The sequence below is a fragment of the Pyrus communis genome, chromosome 15, assembly GCF_963583255.1.
Source record: "Pyrus communis chromosome 15, drPyrComm1.1, whole genome shotgun sequence".
NCBI classification, from domain to species: domain Eukaryota; kingdom Viridiplantae; phylum Streptophyta; class Magnoliopsida; order Rosales; family Rosaceae; genus Pyrus; species Pyrus communis.
In genome coordinates, this window is record NC_084817.1 from 1,350,905 (window position 1) to 1,368,727 (window position 17,823).

General features: G+C 38.6%; 4 protein-coding genes across 4 annotated transcripts; 2 read left to right on the forward strand and 2 right to left on the reverse strand.

Annotated features, from left to right (window-relative positions):
- Positions 1 to 440: 440 nt before the first annotated feature.
- Positions 441 to 3,288, forward strand: LOC137718233 (low-temperature-induced cysteine proteinase). The gene is made up of 5 exons (XM_068457747.1): positions 441 to 997; positions 1,734 to 1,972; positions 2,065 to 2,205; positions 2,309 to 2,749; positions 2,972 to 3,288. The coding sequence occupies exons 1-5, from the start codon at positions 577 to 579 to the stop codon at positions 3,062 to 3,064; spliced, it is 1,335 nt and encodes a 444-aa protein (XP_068313848.1). The 5' UTR covers positions 441 to 576; the 3' UTR covers positions 3,065 to 3,288.
- A 369-nt stretch (positions 3,289 to 3,657) lies between these two features.
- Positions 3,658 to 4,822, reverse strand: LOC137718291 (uncharacterized). Its single transcript, XM_068457809.1, has one exon. It carries the CDS (start codon positions 4,663 to 4,665, stop codon positions 3,820 to 3,822), a length of 846 nt encoding a protein of 281 aa, XP_068313910.1. The 5' UTR covers positions 4,666 to 4,822; the 3' UTR covers positions 3,658 to 3,819.
- Positions 4,823 to 7,052: 2,230 nt separating this feature from the next.
- On the forward strand, positions 7,053 to 8,935 carry LOC137716902 (thioredoxin H-type-like). The gene is made up of 2 exons (XM_068456254.1): positions 7,053 to 7,231; positions 8,449 to 8,935. The coding sequence occupies exons 1-2, from the start codon at positions 7,148 to 7,150 to the stop codon at positions 8,782 to 8,784; spliced, it is 420 nt and encodes a 139-aa protein (XP_068312355.1). The 5' UTR covers positions 7,053 to 7,147; the 3' UTR covers positions 8,785 to 8,935.
- Positions 8,936 to 9,224: 289 nt separating this feature from the next.
- LOC137716900 (beta-galactosidase 5-like) lies at positions 9,225 to 15,937 on the reverse strand. Its single transcript, XM_068456253.1, has 18 exons — positions 15,605 to 15,937; positions 15,221 to 15,316; positions 14,982 to 15,094; positions 13,717 to 13,783; positions 12,781 to 12,873; positions 12,518 to 12,661; positions 12,320 to 12,408; positions 12,125 to 12,230; positions 11,954 to 12,041; positions 11,726 to 11,844; positions 11,461 to 11,622; positions 11,185 to 11,363; positions 10,996 to 11,099; positions 10,802 to 10,911; positions 10,579 to 10,689; positions 10,368 to 10,481; positions 9,746 to 10,285; positions 9,225 to 9,656 (listed from the first exon to the last, which is right to left on the reverse strand). Exons 1-18 carry the CDS (start codon positions 15,779 to 15,781, stop codon positions 9,510 to 9,512), a joined length of 2,559 nt encoding a protein of 852 aa, XP_068312354.1. The 5' UTR covers positions 15,782 to 15,937; the 3' UTR covers positions 9,225 to 9,509.
- Between the last annotated feature and the right edge of the window lie 1,886 nt (positions 15,938 to 17,823).

The window sequence follows — 17,823 nt, forward strand, 5'->3', positions numbered from 1 at the left end:
GGACTCATTCACAAAATAAACGTCATATAAGTTACCTTTTTATGTCATATAAAAATGAGAGTAAGAAGCGAAATCTAATTTTTGGAAAATTACATGAAATGAGTTTATCGTCATGCTGCAAATGACATTACATTATCCGATTGAGAAAGCCATGATCATGATAAACTCGTTACAAGGAAGTCCTTCCCCTAACTTAAGGTGTCGAATAATACTTTATCGCGTGCAATCTATATTTAAAAAATACTCTTACAACAAGTTTACTCGAAACAAATTACAATATGTCGCTACTTAATCATTCTCATATTAATCCAAGCCAAACTCGAAACCTCTTTCGACTAAGTGAAGACCTAATGCCGCTAGCGAATGCCCCCCATTACTGGTCCAACCGTATCGCTACGAAGAGGGTCTCACTACAATCATACTTCTTACCACAAATGTCCAATTTTTAATGGTCAAGACCCTTGAAGAAACTTCCTCCAATTGGACAACGTCCATACAATACAAGTATACGGTCCTCCATACTTCTAGCTATACCAAAGGCAACCAACAACCCCTCGAAACCCCAAACCCAGCACAATGAACCCCTCCGTCTTTCTCTTTCTCCTCCCAACTCTCCTCCTCCTCTCCCGCACCTGCCTCTCTTCGCCGCCGCAAACCGCCGCCTCCGAGCTCTTCGAAGCTTGGTGCAAACAGTATGGCAAGTCCTACCCCTCACCGCAAGAAAAGCTCCGCAGGCTCAGTGTCTTCGAGGGCAATCTCAACTTTGTCACCCGACACAACGAAATGGGGAATTCTTCTTATACCCTTTCTCTCAATGCGTTTTCTGATCTCACCCGCAGCGAGTTCAAGGCCTCCCGATTAGGCTTCTCGCCCTCGTTCATCGGTCTTAAGCGTGAACCGGATAGAAAACCCGGTTTATTGGCTCGTGATGTTCCTTCTTCGATTGATTGGAGGGAGGAAGGGGCGGTGACGAAGGTTAAGGATCAAGGGAGTTGTGGTAAGCTGATTTTTGTTCTGAATATTTAGGTTTAATTTAATGAGAAGTGAGTAAATTTTTGGGTTGACTTTTGTCTTTTAGTTAATCATTAGCTTTAATATCTATGATTGCAATTTTGATATTGTTTGTGATTTGAATTTGCCTGAAATCTGGTTTGTTAGCACCAAATGTTATGAGAAATTAGGCAAATTGTGGTCCGTCTGATAACCATTTCGTCGTTGAAGTTTTTAGTTTTCATTTTTGTTAGTAACGATAACGAGAGTACTCGGGGGAATGGAGAGGTGAAGAAGGGTGGAGGCGGGTGTTGAGAGTGAATCCTACATCGGGGAATTAAAACGTTGCTTAATAGTTTAAATGATAGTTAACATCTCCCTAACTCCGCCTGCTTAACTTTATCTTACGCGGCTGGTCCCAAGCTTGGATAAAGTAGGGGGAGTGCGTTAGGTAGTCGGCAGTAGACAATTTGTTCTTCATGCCGAATTCCTATGATATTGAACCTCTCCCTGGTATTCTCCAACTGGTTCTTGGTTGGTGCTCACATTTTACTAGAAGAATGGTTGGAGGGATTGGGGACGAGAAATGTATGTGAAATGGTATGCGAAATGAAAACTAAAAAACCAAAAACCATCCTTTCTGATTTCTTGAAAGGTGTTTGTTTTGTGCAGTTTTTACACCTTATGGTTTTCTTGACCTAAATTCTGAGTAATGCCGTAATGCTTCTTGTATTTTTGCATAGGGGCTTGTTGGGCATTCTCAACTACTGGTGCCATCGAAGGTATCAACAAAATCGTCACAGGATCACTTCTCAGCCTTTCCGAACAAGAGCTGATTGATTGTGACAGAGTTTATCCAAACAGTGGCTGCAGTGGTGGACTTATGGACGATGCATTCGAATTTGTCATAGAAAACAATGGGGTCGACACTGAGGAGGATTACCCGTATAAAGGTTTGGATGGCACCTGCAATAAGAAAAAGGTATCCAACTCGTTGGAGAAAAGATGTTTTAATCGTACAGATGCTCTGTTTTCAAACATTGTTACTTATGCTCCTTTTTCCATACGTTTTAGTTGAAGAGGCATGCTGTGATCATAGATGATTATACTGATGTGCCCCCAAATGATGAGGAACAACTACTACAAGCTGTGGCAAATCAGCCTGTGAGCGTTGGCATATGTGGCAGCGACATTGCATTTCAGTTGTACTCGAAGGTTCGCCCTAATCCTCTACACCAATCCTGTTAGGTCAATGACGGATAATCATAATCGTTAGATGTCTTAAGTGTGTTAACTCATGTTTATGTTTGTGTTACAGGGAATTTTCACTGGCCCATGTTCGAATTCTTTGGATCACGCTGTTCTAATCGTAGGTTATGGTTCGGAAAATGGGGTGGACTATTGGATTGTGAAGAACTCATGGGGAAAAAGTTGGGGAATGAATGGCTACATCCACATGCTACGCGATCATAGCAATTCCCAAGGGGTCTGTGGCATCAACAGTTTAGCTTCATATCCGATAAAGACCGGGCAAAACCCTCCTCTTCCCCCTCCTTCTCCTCCCCCAGGTCCAACCAAATGCGACCTCTTTACGCACTGCGCAGCAGGGGAAACCTGCTGTTGTGCCAAGAGGTTTATTGGAATATGCTTTGCTTGGAGATGCTGTGAGTTGAACTCCGCTGTTTGTTGCAAGGATAACAGTCACTGTTGTCCCCATGATTATCCCATCTGTGACACAGAAAGGGCGCTCTGCCTCAAGGTTTGCATGAATCTTTCCTTGTCAATTAGAGAGAACGACTTCCGCACACTCCTGTTTACTTTTGTCCGTCAATTTTGAAGCATGATTTTTAGTCATATTGCCTGTTGTGGACTGCGGACTCACACTAATCACAATCATTGCGCGTTAATTCACACCACCACATATCAAATGAATTAGATTGTTCAATTATTGAACTAAATTTACTCCATTGTTGTATTGCAGAGTAGCGAACCATCAACGCAATCCCAGGTCACTTCGAACGTAACAACAAAAGCGCTTATGAGCAGAAGCGTTTTGAGGAAGTCGAGCCGGTAACTTAGTTGACGATTGCATCCTTTGAACTTCCTTTGCAGAGTGTAGTAGTAAATTGGTAATGACATGGTGAGGCACATTTCTTTGCCACAGATACAGATTCTGTATATAAACTGCAAACAAACAACTGTTGCACTCGCAAATGCCAATTTTGTCTAAATTATTCATTGTTCATGTAATGTAATATGTAACATTTACTCAGTCCATCTGAATAAAATTTTAGTTCACCTCGCAACAATGAGAGTAGTGCCCGCCATTCTGTTTCATCCGCCTGCCGGTCCAAGAACCGGCAGGCGAGGGCCGCGAGGCGGACGGAGAACAAGCGGCAAAGAGTTGTGTTTCGTTTCTTTGCTTTGTTGAAGGGTCATAAATTGTTCAATAATTCCAGTTCATGAAGCCAAAATCGACACATTCGCCGCTCCGAGTTTGGAACTTAATACAAAATTGTAAAATAACATAGTTGTTTGGTAATCATTTCGTTCTTTGTTTTTTTTTAACGGTTATAGATCTTCAGATTAAGAGTTTGGTTTATAACCATTTCGTTTTTTGTTTTTATACGAGATCAACACACATGAATGCCATATAAAGTTACGAAGTATGTGCAAAATGAACTTGTAATTATATCTAAAAATCTAGGAAAAAAAAGAAAGCAAAATTGAAAATTTTACAACTTGATTGCTTTAGTTCATCCTTTATAGAGATTGCAGTGGTACACCGGCTGCAATTCCAAGACCTCAATCCCAATTTCCGTTCAATTTTCACGCCGACGGGAAGACGTCCTTGACGGCGGAGGCCGCCGTCAAGTAATTAAGCGTGTTCCTCAGAGTGTCCTTCTCTCTCTTCAACCGCGCCGCCGTATCCTCCAGTTCCAGCAACGCCTGCTGCTCTCTCGGTGCCCCTTCGAAAGTGCTCCCAACGAAAAACGAAAACGGCGTCGGAAACAGGTTCCGTCGCAGGTCCTGCACATCCTTCTCCGGCTTCCCGCCCAACCGATTTGACAACCGAATCACATCCTTCATATACGACTCGACCTCGCTGGCCAACGCCTCCAGGTCCTCCTCGCCGTCGTTCGACGGCCGGTCTTCGAGCCATTGGACCTCCGCCACCAGGTAAGGTTTGGTACGGACGAGGTCAGTGACCCGGAACCGCTCCTGGCCTTTGCAGATGAGGAAGAACCGGTCATCGACGAGGCGCTCGTGCTTGACGACCTCGCCAACGCAGCCAACGTCGGCGGTGCCGGAGACGGCATCATTGTAGATAACCCCGAATCGGAGATCGGTCTGGAGGAGGGAGTGCATCATGATACGGTAGCGGAACTCGAAGATCTGGAGGGGGAGGATGGCGCCGGGGAAGAGGACGAGGGGAAGGGGGAAGATGGGGAGCTCGACGACGTCGTCTGATTTGGGCTGATTGGTGGGGTGGCGCTCAGAGAATGAGGAGGCGGAGCATCTGAGGGATCCGGGTCGTTGGCGGCGGCGGCGGAGATGTGGGGAGAGGAAATTAGGGTTAGGGTTTAAGGGGGAGGGGATGGGATTGGGGTTGAAGGTGGGTTTATGGGGGAGGGAGGAGGAGGAAGCGGAGGGGATGAGCTGAGGGAGAGCCATTGGAGTGGTGTTTGGGAGCAGGAGGAGAGAGAGTAGTCAGATTGCCATGTTTGAAAGAGTGAGTGAGATTGGGAGTGACTAATTTTTTTTTTTTTTTTTCTGGTTTTCCGTTTTTCTCCTCTAAATTTTTAGAAAATGTGGAAAAATCTGGTGGCTTTGAGGCAGCGAAGGAGATGTGGATAATATGGAGAGAGAAGGCAAGAGAGGGAGAAATTTTGTGTCGGAAACATGTTCCGATGTGTCATAATATAATTAGTTAAAAATATTCTTTTTCAAGTATTTAATCATTTGTATTGTGACACTTGATGTATTGAATCATGTTTTCAGCACACTAAAATTTTCTTCAGGGCAAGTGATCAGCTTAGCAATAGCTTATTTGGTTTATTGTTTGGTGAGAAGTATTGTATGGAGCGGATTCACCACTGTGGCACTGTATAACGTTTTGGTTCAAAATTATGTTTTTGGTCATAATACAATATATTGTTAAATTAAAACGTTAGTGAACTCGTTTAATGTAAATTGTTGTTGTAATTTGATAGATGGGAAAGGAATTGGAAATATGGAGAGTGTTTGGGATGTGGTTTTAGACTTCCCACGTGGAAGTTGGGCTGGTGGTTTCTATGGTTTGGTCTATCTTTTTCTTTCAAACACAAAAATCTACAACCCCTTTTTTATTTGTCCTCATTTCCATCCTATAATGTGTTAATAATGTTGATATTGTTAGGATAACGAGATCTGAACTCCAATTTTTTATTTATCATTTTTTTTCTTTCTTCTAATTTTCTTTTGATTCACTTAGAGGTTAAAAAATTATATATTCGATGAAAATTTAACAAAATGACCACATTAATACATGACAATGAAAATGATCATATTGTTGTGTGGCAGTCAGATCAATTGATTTTAAAACTCAGATACCAAAACAAAAACTTGCGCATTGTCAAGGATAATTTACGATGAAAACCCTGATATTTATTTTTTATTTTATTAAAAACGTCGTTTCCCCATTTAATTGCCGAGGTTTATGCAATGGGCCTAAGCCGATAATGTTGATAGATAGGCGGAAAAATAAAACGGGCCGACTGTGATGTTCAGTCCATTTATATAAATGGGCTGGCAAAGTTTTAAGTTTTAACTCCTTGTCTGTTTGAAGAGAAAAGCCCATTGTCCAATTTAGGTTTAAAGGAAGTCCTTCCATGTATTTTCCAAAACTAACATTCTGATTTTAATAATTTTGTATATTTATTATTCATACTACAGTTTGGTGGTATTCTTCTTCGCTTAGAAGTGAGAAGTCTTAGGTTCGAATCTTATGAATGGCAAATTCAACATCAAATTAAACTGTTCATTATGTGACTTACCCAAATCTTTCTTCATCTAATGTAAAAATATTGATATACTTAAAATAAAATAAAAAATAAATTTTAAGTTACACTATCAATTCCAAAAAATTTCAATTTATAATTATCATTGTCACCATCAATATCAAGTAACCAAGAAAATAATAATTGTCAATTACGTACAACTAAGCAGATGTGATTGGATAAGGTTGTGCAGACAAAATGCTCGTCCTTTTTCACTAAACTTTAAATCCATCTCGTTTTGTATTAGAATGTTTTGAAGGGATCCTCTCGAATTCCTTCCATCAAATCTACTAAATTTACTAATTCGAATTATTAAAATTTGATTTAACGGCTACAAATAAATGATTCCTTTAAAAGTTATAATAATTTTAGCCGTTAGATCAAATTTTAATTGTTCGAATGGATAAACTTGGTAGAAAGAATCCCTTTCCGTTTGAAAAAACACCTTTAAAACATAGCTAAAGTAAAATAAAGATCAAAATCAATCTTCAATTACGTTGCATTTTTTTTGTATAGAAGCGATAGTTCAAGAAGTAAAATAGGCTTAAAACTTGAGTTTAATTTTTAATGCTAATAAATCACATAATAATGACAAAAATATGGTGAAATATCTCTGTGAGCTCCATCTACGACCGTGTGGAATATTATTCCATTCCATTTGAGCGGAAATGAATCTTTTCCGAATCCGTTCCTCCTAATCAACCAAATCAGGAAATTAATGCCATTGAAATTTGATTTAACGACTGAAATTATTATAACTTTTAAAATGGTTCCATAGTTGTAGCCGTTTGATCAAATTTCAATGATACGAGTTCGTTGATTTGAAAGATTAAGAGGAAATGATCCAAAGATGGTCCTTTCCCGCCTCTCTGTCCAGGTTCATTTTGTACCTTCCTTCCACGTCCGCTGTTGACACCCGCGCTTACCGTCACCAGCGCACACGCTATTCACACCAAATGGCAATTCCGCAATAAACCTCGAAACATGACCTCTTTTGTAAAGCCCGGCCTATATATACGCGGAGCGCCGATCCCTTTCCCAAATCGTCGCAAAAGAATTGAGCTCTGAGAAAACCTAGATTCGCTTCGGAAAACATTTGAGAGTAAAAGAAGAAGAAAATGTCGGAAGAAAAAGTCATCGGCTGCCACTCTGTTGCCGCCTGGACCGAGCACCTCGAGAAGAGCCACGTCAGCAAGAAACTGGTATATTTTCAAAATTTCAATCGTTTTTTTTGCTATTTTTTTTCTTTAATTTTTTTCCTGCAGACAGTAAATTAGTGAATTTGTATTGTTATTTTGTAGTTCTGTGATGCGGTGGCTAAAAATCTATAGGATTTTGATTTTTCTTTCACCGTTCTGGATTTGTGGCTAAAAATCTTGGTAAAATTTTCAAAAGAAAATGACTATTCAAACATGTTCAACCACCCTTGTTAATTTTTTATGTTATTCGTTGGATCTGACGGTCGAAAATTAAGAAAATTTAAAAGAGTAAAAAATTGAATTTTTTTATCTGACAGCAAAAAAATTGAGAAAATTAAGAGGTGTGTATTGGAAGATGGATGAGAAGTAAAAATTGGTATGCGGTTTTCAAAATCAAGGACAATAATTGGGTTTGTTGCATATTACATTTTTTGAAAAGATGCAATTTGGGTAATGGTTGGAAGACCTAGGGTTTACGGCTGTTTATCCTGCTCCCTTTATGTTTGGATTGCTTTGGTACATTGCTTAGCCTATTAAATATGTTATAGTTCGTGGTCGATTTCATGTCGTCGATTAGGGAATGACTTACCTACACCTCTTGGCATGTCATTCCAAGTCAATAATACAATGTCATGTGTTGTAACGGTCTTGTATGAGATTCTATTAGTGGTTTGAGACTCCATGGTGGCATCCAGGGTGTCTATAAGAGTGCGTTTGGATATGTTTTTAAAATGATTGAAAACGTTTTTGGTGAAGATGTTTTTAGAATCAATCTTTAGTAAAAATGCAAGTAAATTTTGGAAAAACACTTAAAGTGTTTTTGGAACTCAAAAATATTTTCTCTAAAATATTTTAAAAGCACATCTAAACGATTCCTAAGTCTCTCTTCTTGTTTCGAAGTGCTTTTACATACGTTTTTGGGTTCCAATGTGCTTCCTCAAACGAACTCATAGATTTTGGTGCCGCTTTGGGTTTGAATTTATTAAACTTTTGTCTTAGAGATTCCCGTTTGGAGAACAAATTGTCATTTTCACGATTCATTTCTTTAAGCTGCCGACCTCACTTAGCGGGATAGGTTTGGTTGTTGTTTTCGTTGCTTTAAGGCTTTATGCTAATGACTGCTTGTGAATTTTTGCATACCTGGTGGTTGATTTTGTGTGTCTTCTTTATACAATGTTTAGCAAATTAAGTTAAAACTAATTCGGTGTGTATTTCAATAGATTGTGGTCGACTTCACAGCTACATGGTGTGGACCATGCCGGTTCATTGCCCCCATCTTCGCAGAGTTGGCCAGGAAGAACCCGGAGGTGACATTCCTAAAGGTGGACGTGGATGAGCTGAAAACTGTTTCCGAGGAGTGGGGAGTGGAGGCAATGCCGACCTTCTTGTTCCTCAAGGAAGGCAAGGTAGTCGACAAGGTTGTGGGTGCTAAGAAAGAAGAGTTACAGCTCAAAGTTGCGAAGCATGCAACTGCTGATGAACCCACGACTGCTGGCGATCCCGCGACTGCTGGTGATCCCGTGACTGCTGGTGACCCCGCTACTGCTTCTGCTTAACTTTTCGCGTTATCTTTCGAGAATGTGAACCTCCTACTGTGCTTTGCTGGTTGTTTGTAACTTTTATGGGTTTCTCCAAGACTTGAATGTTTTATGTATATGACTGATGCCTCATGGTAACTATCTATGAATGCTTTTATTTTAATGTTAAGATGGCATCACATTTAATTAAGATGAATTTTCTTGACGAATCATATTTAATTGAGATGCTTCGAATTCAATAGTAAGCGCCGGGATTGCTCGTTCCCAACTATGTCGTTTGGGAGTTCATTTGAAATGATAGAAAGCGTTTTTATAAAAAATGTCTTTGGGTTTCAGAAACCTGAAGTGCTTCCTATAAGAAGCATATGACTGATGTTTCTTACAAGAAGCACTTTTCAAGATTCACTTGCATTTTTGTTAATTGGTACCAAAAATATTTTGACTAAAAGTGCTTTCCATAATTTAAAAGCACTTTCAGGAATTTATAAGCATGTCCAAACGAGCCCTAGGCCGGGAACGAGAGTCAAAATCTTAGCCATCTAATCAAACACAAGGTAAAAGCACTTGCTTGTGCTTTAGTACTTAAGGTAAAAGCACTTGCCTATGCACTAATATTTTGTGAAAACCAAACGTTAATGCCTTCAATCTGCCTTGATTTGTATGTTTTATAACGTACATGGTGTGGTGTGCATATAATATTATCTTTGTGTCGAGGTTTTTCTCCACCTCCTTTTGCAATATCTTCATCTCCTCGAATTGGCTTCATCGGTCGTAACTTCTGTCGAACAAACAGCTTCAACAGACAGCCGCTTGAGTACGTTCGGACATGGATCTGTCTCGAAGGTGCTATTCGATACAGCAACTGAGCAACTCTCGCGGCCGATACAATTCTGCAAAACATGTTAACGGATATTAGTAAACCTGTGTGTGTGAAAGGACAAGAAAAGAAAAGAGTAAAAGATTATAGATGGGGAAATGCCTTCTCCACAACAGCGTGTGAGTTGGTCGCGTGACATGTTCCTTGCTGGAAACTCCCACAAGTTCCGCTAGGAGTTCCGAAACTTGCAAACTTAATGCTCGAGATAGACTGCCCTGGTGCACAATGCAGATGAACCTGAGCCTGGTGAAGCGTTTTAAAATCTTCATTACCATCGACATCAAAATTTTCAGCGTTCGGGTGGTTCTCATGTAAGTCACCACATACACCGGTCACTGATCTCCTCACTAGGGTTATCTTTGATGGATCTCCGCCTAGTTCCTCAAACACTACCACCAAATTTTGCGTTGGCTTTAACCATGAACGAGGAACATGATACCATCGTTGAGTTGGTCGGCCACAGTGAAGTTGACACTTCGTGGGTCGGAATGTCCCAATGTAACTACACGAACTGCAGTCACCTTTGGCATAAGTCATCCAGTATCTACCGATACTCTGCCCATTGATCCATACTTGTCCCTTTCCCATCCTCCTCATGTCCAACGCCAACGGCTCATTTCCTCCGGGTGCATTGAAATAAGCCTGCACAATCCGAGATAACATTTAGTTTAGCTTACAAAGCCTAATGCTTGACTAGTTTTCATCACTATCTCGAAATCCTTACCTTGTACCATTTCAACGTCTGCTTGGTTTGAGTAGCTAGTGACCTTCGAATCCAACCAACCGATGATGCTCCGTTTGGAGAGACCAAATTCATTGCTTCTCCCTTAAGGCCGACCTGTTTGAAAGATTTTAATGAGATTAAAACCTCAGCGAAAAGTAGAGAGGGTGAGAACAACAAGTGACAGAAATGTATATTCGGCAGGTTGTCTGACCTTGTTGAACCACTTATGCAATGTTAAGTCTTTCTTTCCGTTGCCAAGACCATCCAGAAAAACCGGACCTTGGATTCCTGTTTTCCATGACTCGTAATGCAACCCGACATTCTTCAACACCAAAACAAAAATTTATGAGTTTGTTTACGGGCATCATCATTGAGTTTATATGCACAAGTTTTTCGGAGTCAATGAGTTATGACTCTATGAGTAAGGCTCTAACCGGTAATCCAACAGCTATGCTGAGCAGTGCAATTCTGTTTATTCCAGCATGCAGGTTGACTGGTTCAGCAAATGTAAATTGCCTCTGCTCCCTAGTTCCAAACGCCGACCCTGAAGAAAATTATGACAAAGTTTTACTTCCAGTGGAGAGTAAATTCCTGCTTGCTGTTGGAAAACAAAAATTTGATAGCATACCTGAAAACTGTCCGTTGACGAAGACATGGAGGGCATGGCCAGCTGACTGTACAGTAAGAGTAGGCTTTTTTCCTCCGCTGAGGTCTGAAGAACTGATGTCAACACTGAATAGCATGGAAACTGAAAATGTCAAAGTGTGACATAGATTAAGAAACGATTTTTGAAAGAAAGGATTGCGTGGCTGCTCACTTCGTCATGTACCACAGATAGTCACTAGTATCTCTAGTAACATTTATCTGCTCAAGAAGTCCGATAGCTGGTATGCTCGATCTCTCGTGTACAGAAGAGATATCTTCATCGTAAGTCTGCCATGAAAACAACCGACTGTTCGTTGGGATCATCTGCACGTGTGACGTTTGAACTCCCACCTTGATGGAAAGCCAGTTGTATCAGTAAATTGAGAGATAGAGGTACGAATTTATGAATAAAACGACTTGCAATACGAGCGCCAACATCTTTGCTTACCTTTGCAGTGTTATATACTTCATTCCTGCAATCAGGAAGGATGCTAACAGACCAAGGAGGCAAATCGTAGTGCTTGTTGTTAAAAATCACCCTTGCTTCTACTGAATGGAAGTTTGAGAGAAATGCTGCGCATCTTCTCGGTCCTGAATTGAATACATAAGCCTGGAAGATAACCAAGATATGTAAAGATTTTTCCGTAAGGTTGATAATGTAGCAGGGATCGTGCGATTGATGCAAGAAATTATGCGCATTCAAGAAGCCAAACCTGATGATACGTTCCAAGTGAAGTGACGGTAGGCTCTGAAGAGAGTAAAGAATGTTCACATAATTTGATAGCCTTGTGAAGCTCCTTCAGATGACCGTATTTTGGTTGTCTGATCAAACCTAAAAACAGTTGGGTGGTTAGTTCCGTGTACGATCATAAGACAGAAATTGAAAATCAACTGTATTTTGAATTCATTGAAAAATTTAGACTTTCATACTAAATTTGTACCGTATTCATCAATGGGGGCATCATAGTCGTAACTGGTTGTAATGAAGGGGCCTCCAGCAGTGCGTCCGAAGTTTGTTCCTCCATGATACTGTCATAAACCATAAACGGCGAAACTCAAATTTTCAGCCGGCAGTCTTTTAAAACTAGGAACTGATGAACAAGGAAACTAACCATGTAGTAATTCACATATGAGCCGCCCCTTTCTATGAATCGAGCAACTGCAAATGCTAAATCTTGAACAGGTCGATGGTGAATTGTGCCACCAAACTCCGTAAACCTAAAAATTTTTTGTTGCACTGACGGAATTAGAAGAATGAACATGAATACACTCAGCTAAATTCCGAACATTGGTTAAGATCGACTTACCAGCCGCTCCAAGCTTCCGTCCACATGGTAGGCTTGTAAGGTTTGTTGGGAGTGAATCCATCGCAGTAAAAACCGTTGCATGCATTTATCTGTAACCAAGATATAGTAACGTCGAGAAAGGATTACGAGCATCAGAGTTATCCAATCCAATCCAATCCTAGCGCACCAAGAAAACCGAAAAAAAACAAGACAGCTAACCATAGGGTCCGGGGCATCATCTTCCTTGCACATCACCCATGGGACTCCCGTATCCAATCCAACTGCCATTTTAGCAGCCCAGTTAATGTAGTTCTGTCCAGCAGCTCCAAGTGCCTTCCGCTCCGGTCCATACTCATTCTCAATCTGCACAACACAAAATTCAAAAGATCGAGTCAAACAAGTTCATCAAAGAATTCAAACATTTTCAAGCAAATGTAGTCGAATTCCAGCGGATCAAGTTAATCGAAACTCGAATACATTACCTGGGAAAGGATGATAGGACCACCTTGTGATGCAAATAGCTTCTCATTTTTCATCATCTGGACAATCTTCTGGGTAAACCCTTGCATTGCCACCTTCACCCAAAAAACAAAAGAATGAAGTTTCAAGTTTTTTCATTTTACAAACCAATATTCTAAACTACTGTAATCTATGGAGAAAGGGACGAGCACACTCTTCTAGCCAATTGGCCTAATCCACGTCTGCTAGGGACAAGCTCTACAATTAACCCTCTAATTTCATCAAAATCTAACAAAATCTAGAGCTTTACCCTTGCATTGCCACCTTCACCCAAAAAACAAAAGAATGAAGTTTCAAGTTTTTTTCATTTTACATACCAATATTCTAAACTACTGTAATCTATGGAGAAAGGGACGAGCACATTCTTCTAGCCAATTGGCCTAGTCCACGTCTGCTAGGGACAAGCTCTACAATTAACCCTCTAATTTCATCAAAATCTAACAAAATCTAGAGCTTTACCCTTGCATTGCCACCTTCACCCAAAAAACAAAAGAATGAAGTTTCAAGTTTTTTCATTTTATGTACCAATATTCTAAACTACTGTAATCTATGGAGAAAGGGACGAGCACTCTTCTAGTCAATTGGCCTAATTCACTTCTGCTAGGGACAAGCTCTACAATTAACCCTCTAATTTCATCAAAATCTAACAAAATCTAGAGCTTTACCCTTGCATTGCCACCTTCACCCAAAAAACAAAAGAATGAAGTTTCAAGTTTTTTCATTTTACATACCAATATTCTAAACTACTGTAATCTATGGAGAAAGGGACGAACACACTCTTCTATCCAACTGGCCTAATCCGCGTCTACTAGGGACAAGCTCTACTATTAACCCTCTAATTTCATCAAAATCGAACAAAATCTAGAGCTTTCAGTAGAATTTTTCAGGAAGAAAGATACCTTAAATGGCCCATTATCTGTTCTGAAACTGATGCCAGGTACATATTTAAGCCAAACAGGAAATCCTCTGCACAAATGGGAGTCAAAATTTAAGCACTCAAGTTAAAGATAATAAATATGGAATATCAGAAAAACTAAAATAAATAAACAATTCTGATATCTGAAGCATTTATTCCTCACTGCATCATACAGAATGCAGATATAACTCAGGGCCGTCTTTGAAATTTTGGCGGTCTGTGCGAAATTTGTAAAAGGGGTCCTCCTTAAGATAGTTTTAAGTATTAATAAAAGTATGACAATATATTGATATTAGAAAACATTCACTTAAATCAAAACAAAGTCACTTAGTACTACGGTTTAGTGATATTCTTCTTCACTTGTAAGTGAGAGGTCTTCGGTTTAATTATCGTCAAAGGCAAATTTGAACCACATGATTGTTAGCCCACTCCCCCACATCTTTAGTGCATATAATATTGTTTGTTCAAAAATAAAAAAATAAAACAAACAAACAAACAAACAAATTTTAGCACTTACTGATTGCTTGTTTACAAGTGTCATTAATGATAAGTAAAAAGATCTACAAACATAACCTTCACTAATTAATCAGAAGCAATTTTATCTTAAACAATCAAACATGAAAAAAAAAAACTTCAAACCTCTAACTTTAAAGTTTTACTTGACTGTATAATGTATAATGTTGTTATATAATAAAACTAAGAAACTTTTGTTTTTTAGGGTGTTATTACTATTAGACACACAAAATATCTCATTGTACTCTAAGTTTTTATATTTAGAAAGAAAAAAAATCTCTAATAAGGAGTGCACAATGCGGTTTTAAAGTGCTAATAAATCAATTTTTTTATATATAGAACATTATTACATGATGTTAGATGGCAAAAATTTAGGGCCCCTTCAAATTTGGGGCCCTGTGTGACTGCACCTTTTGCTCTCCCTTAACGCCCCCTTTGATATAACTCTAGCAAAAATAAACTATAGAGATTCGACGTGAAAACGGACTGCCAGCTGTCGACTATCTAATGCCTTCTTCCTCCTTTTTTTTATCCAGATTTGAGACCAGCATCGTAAGATACGCGGAGTTTCTAGCAAAAATAAACTAGGGATTCGATGTGAAAACGAACTTACAACTGTCGACTATCTAATGCCTTCTTCCTCCTTTTTTTTTATCCAGATTTGAGACCAACATAGTAAGATAAGTGGAGTTTCTAGCAAAAATAGATAAATAAATGAAAGGGAAAGTACGGTACCCGAAATTCCACTCTGCACAAACATAAGGTCCAATGCGCAGATGAAGAAAGAGCCCTGCTTTCTGTACTGTCTTTATGAACCGTACCAGATCGTATCTCCCTTCAAAATAATACTGAAAAATACAAAATTAATAAAAAATAAAAAATAAAGGAAAATAGAATTACAAAAAAATAATAATAATAAACTAAAATTTGAACAATTAAGTGAAAATTAATAGGAGTAGTAGTAAAAATAGTACGTTGCCCGGAGAAGGTTCATGGCCGTTCCAGAAAACGTAGGTGTCGATCACATCCAAGCCTCCATCTTTGGCTTTCTGTATGAGGCCTTCCCACATCTACAGAAAAACCCAATTCATGATTTCTCAAAGACCACAAAAAAAAGTCACAAAATTCACATTTTTATGATTTTGGGATAGTGAAAGAAGGAAGCTGTAAGTGATTTTCGCACACAATTTTTCTTCGCATACACAATGCTCGTTTTTATTTTTTATACTTTGTATTAAATAAATCAAACAAGAATTAAAAGACATAAATAAATAGAATTGTGCAAGATGAGAAAACTAGAGTGCGGAAATCATTTTTCAGACAAAAAAATATGAGAGAGAGAGAGAGAGGAGAAATACTTCAGGGGTACTTCTGGGATAGTGAATGGATCCAGAAATGAGCAATCTTCTTTGGCCATTGATGAGAATGGCCTTCTTGTCGTAGGTGACGGTGGTGCAGTGGATCAGCTCGGAAGCCATGAACAATGTCATCGTCAAGAACAAAACTAAGAGCTTGGAAACCGAGTGAGTTTCCATCTCTGGAAATGTTGGAGGGAAATTTGAACCTGGAAAATGTGTTTGTGTGTGTGTAAGGAAACTGGAAAGAGGAAAGGCAGAGTGAGTGAGAGAGAGAAGTTCTGAGCTTAAAATTCTGAATTCTGATCCATAAAACTGTGCAGTGACAAGACGACACTGACAGCAACACTGAGGTTTGGTTTGGATTGTACTTAAATTAGCTGTGTGATTCTTACTTTTAACTACATTATTCAATATTTGATGGGTTCAGCTGGGAGGTGGAAAATTCAGTTTAATCAAGCAATTATTTAAAATTAAAGCATATATTACTTTGAGTTTTAACTTTTGGATTGTTACGTAATTAAAAATTTTATGTGCATCACGTACGTTTAAAATGCGTCTTTGATATATTTTCTTTATATATTTTTTATGTTTTGTATTTTCAGGCGAAGCTTGAACCACCGATTATCAAGCTCTAATGTGTAATCTTGCTCTCGCCTAATCTATTATTCGCCCTTTACTTCGTGATTGTATAACTTTCTTATCAATAAAATTATATCGATCTTTGCTAAAAAATAACAAACGTGCATTTCATAGTCGGACTAATTAACTAATTAGGTTATTAAACTAGATTTTATTTTGAATTAACAAACCACAAATATATATTAGTTTTGAAATCTCAGTGGTTGAGGTGGATTAGGTTCATGATGAAGTCACATGCTTTTTAAAAACATGTAAAAACAACAGATCATGCCTTCTTTTCCATGCCAAACAAAAGATGGATGTGTTTCCAAAAAAAAAAAAAAAAAAACAATAGATGGATGTGTAAATATTTGATCAAAAAAAGGGCCCCCATAAATTTCCCATCCAATCGATTGTGCTTTTTGTTCTGTAATTGTTTGCTTTTGCTAGCACCGACCTGCCCTACCAAAACCACATCTCATCAATTATTTAAGCAAAAGCCTTCCCTTCTGTCCTATGTCCCATGGGTTTACTGCACCATGTGAGCTGTCTTTGTTTTGTCCTATATTTACAGCATTCATCATACAAAATGTAGTGCAAAAAATAATCAAGAAAATTATAGAAACGATACGTGAATTTTTAGGTTAAAAAGAATTTCATTTGAGACACACCGGAATTCTCAAGCACATGCAACGGATAATAAAGGCTCAATCAAGGAAGAGTCAAATGTGATCAAAATAGTATTTATTCAAATCTCTCTCATCAAATTGTAACTTCCAATTTATCTATTCAAATTAAGGTTGATTGCCACATAATATCTTGCAATCAATCCCACAAATCAACCATATGTGGCCGGTCCCAATTCTCCTAATAGAACCGGCCACAACCCTATAAATAGCCTCATTTCTCCACCAAAATCCGAGGTTCATTCTCTCCCAAAAATTCTCAAACACTTTTTCTCTCAAATTATAACTTTAGCATTAGAGATTTACAGATGCGTTTTCGTCAAAGAAGGAAAAGGCGGAAATTTGCATCCACACAAAACACTTTGTCCTTTACATATTAAAACCCTAACCCATACCTTTTAAAATCCAAATGTGGTGGATGGGTTGGATGATGGTCATGAATTTCGAGAGCAGCTTATATGTAAAAGGTTTATTGTCACTATAGCGTTTTTTATTTTAACAATACGATATTACGTAAAAAGAAATTTATATATGACATTATAACATTAGATAAGGACGACATGGTGTAAACACGTTTTATCAAAATCTTTCTTCATAAACTCGTGACAGAGAGTTGACAAAAAAAAAAAGTGAAAGAGAGTAGTTCTGGTGTGTCGCCAAATAAATTGTATTCCTATATCTCTAATCACGTGATGAGAAATAATAACACCCGAATATATACATTTGTTAAGATTCGCCAATAGCAACTCTAACTTACGCACGTGCATATATGCACCGTCACCAAGGCAAATGGTGCGGGTTTCATTCCCATCAATTTTCTTTTGCTCTAACAACTAACTATTTAACGCATTAACATTATTGTTTGTTAAAAAATATATATAATAATAATAATCTTTAAGGTAGTATAAATTCTGC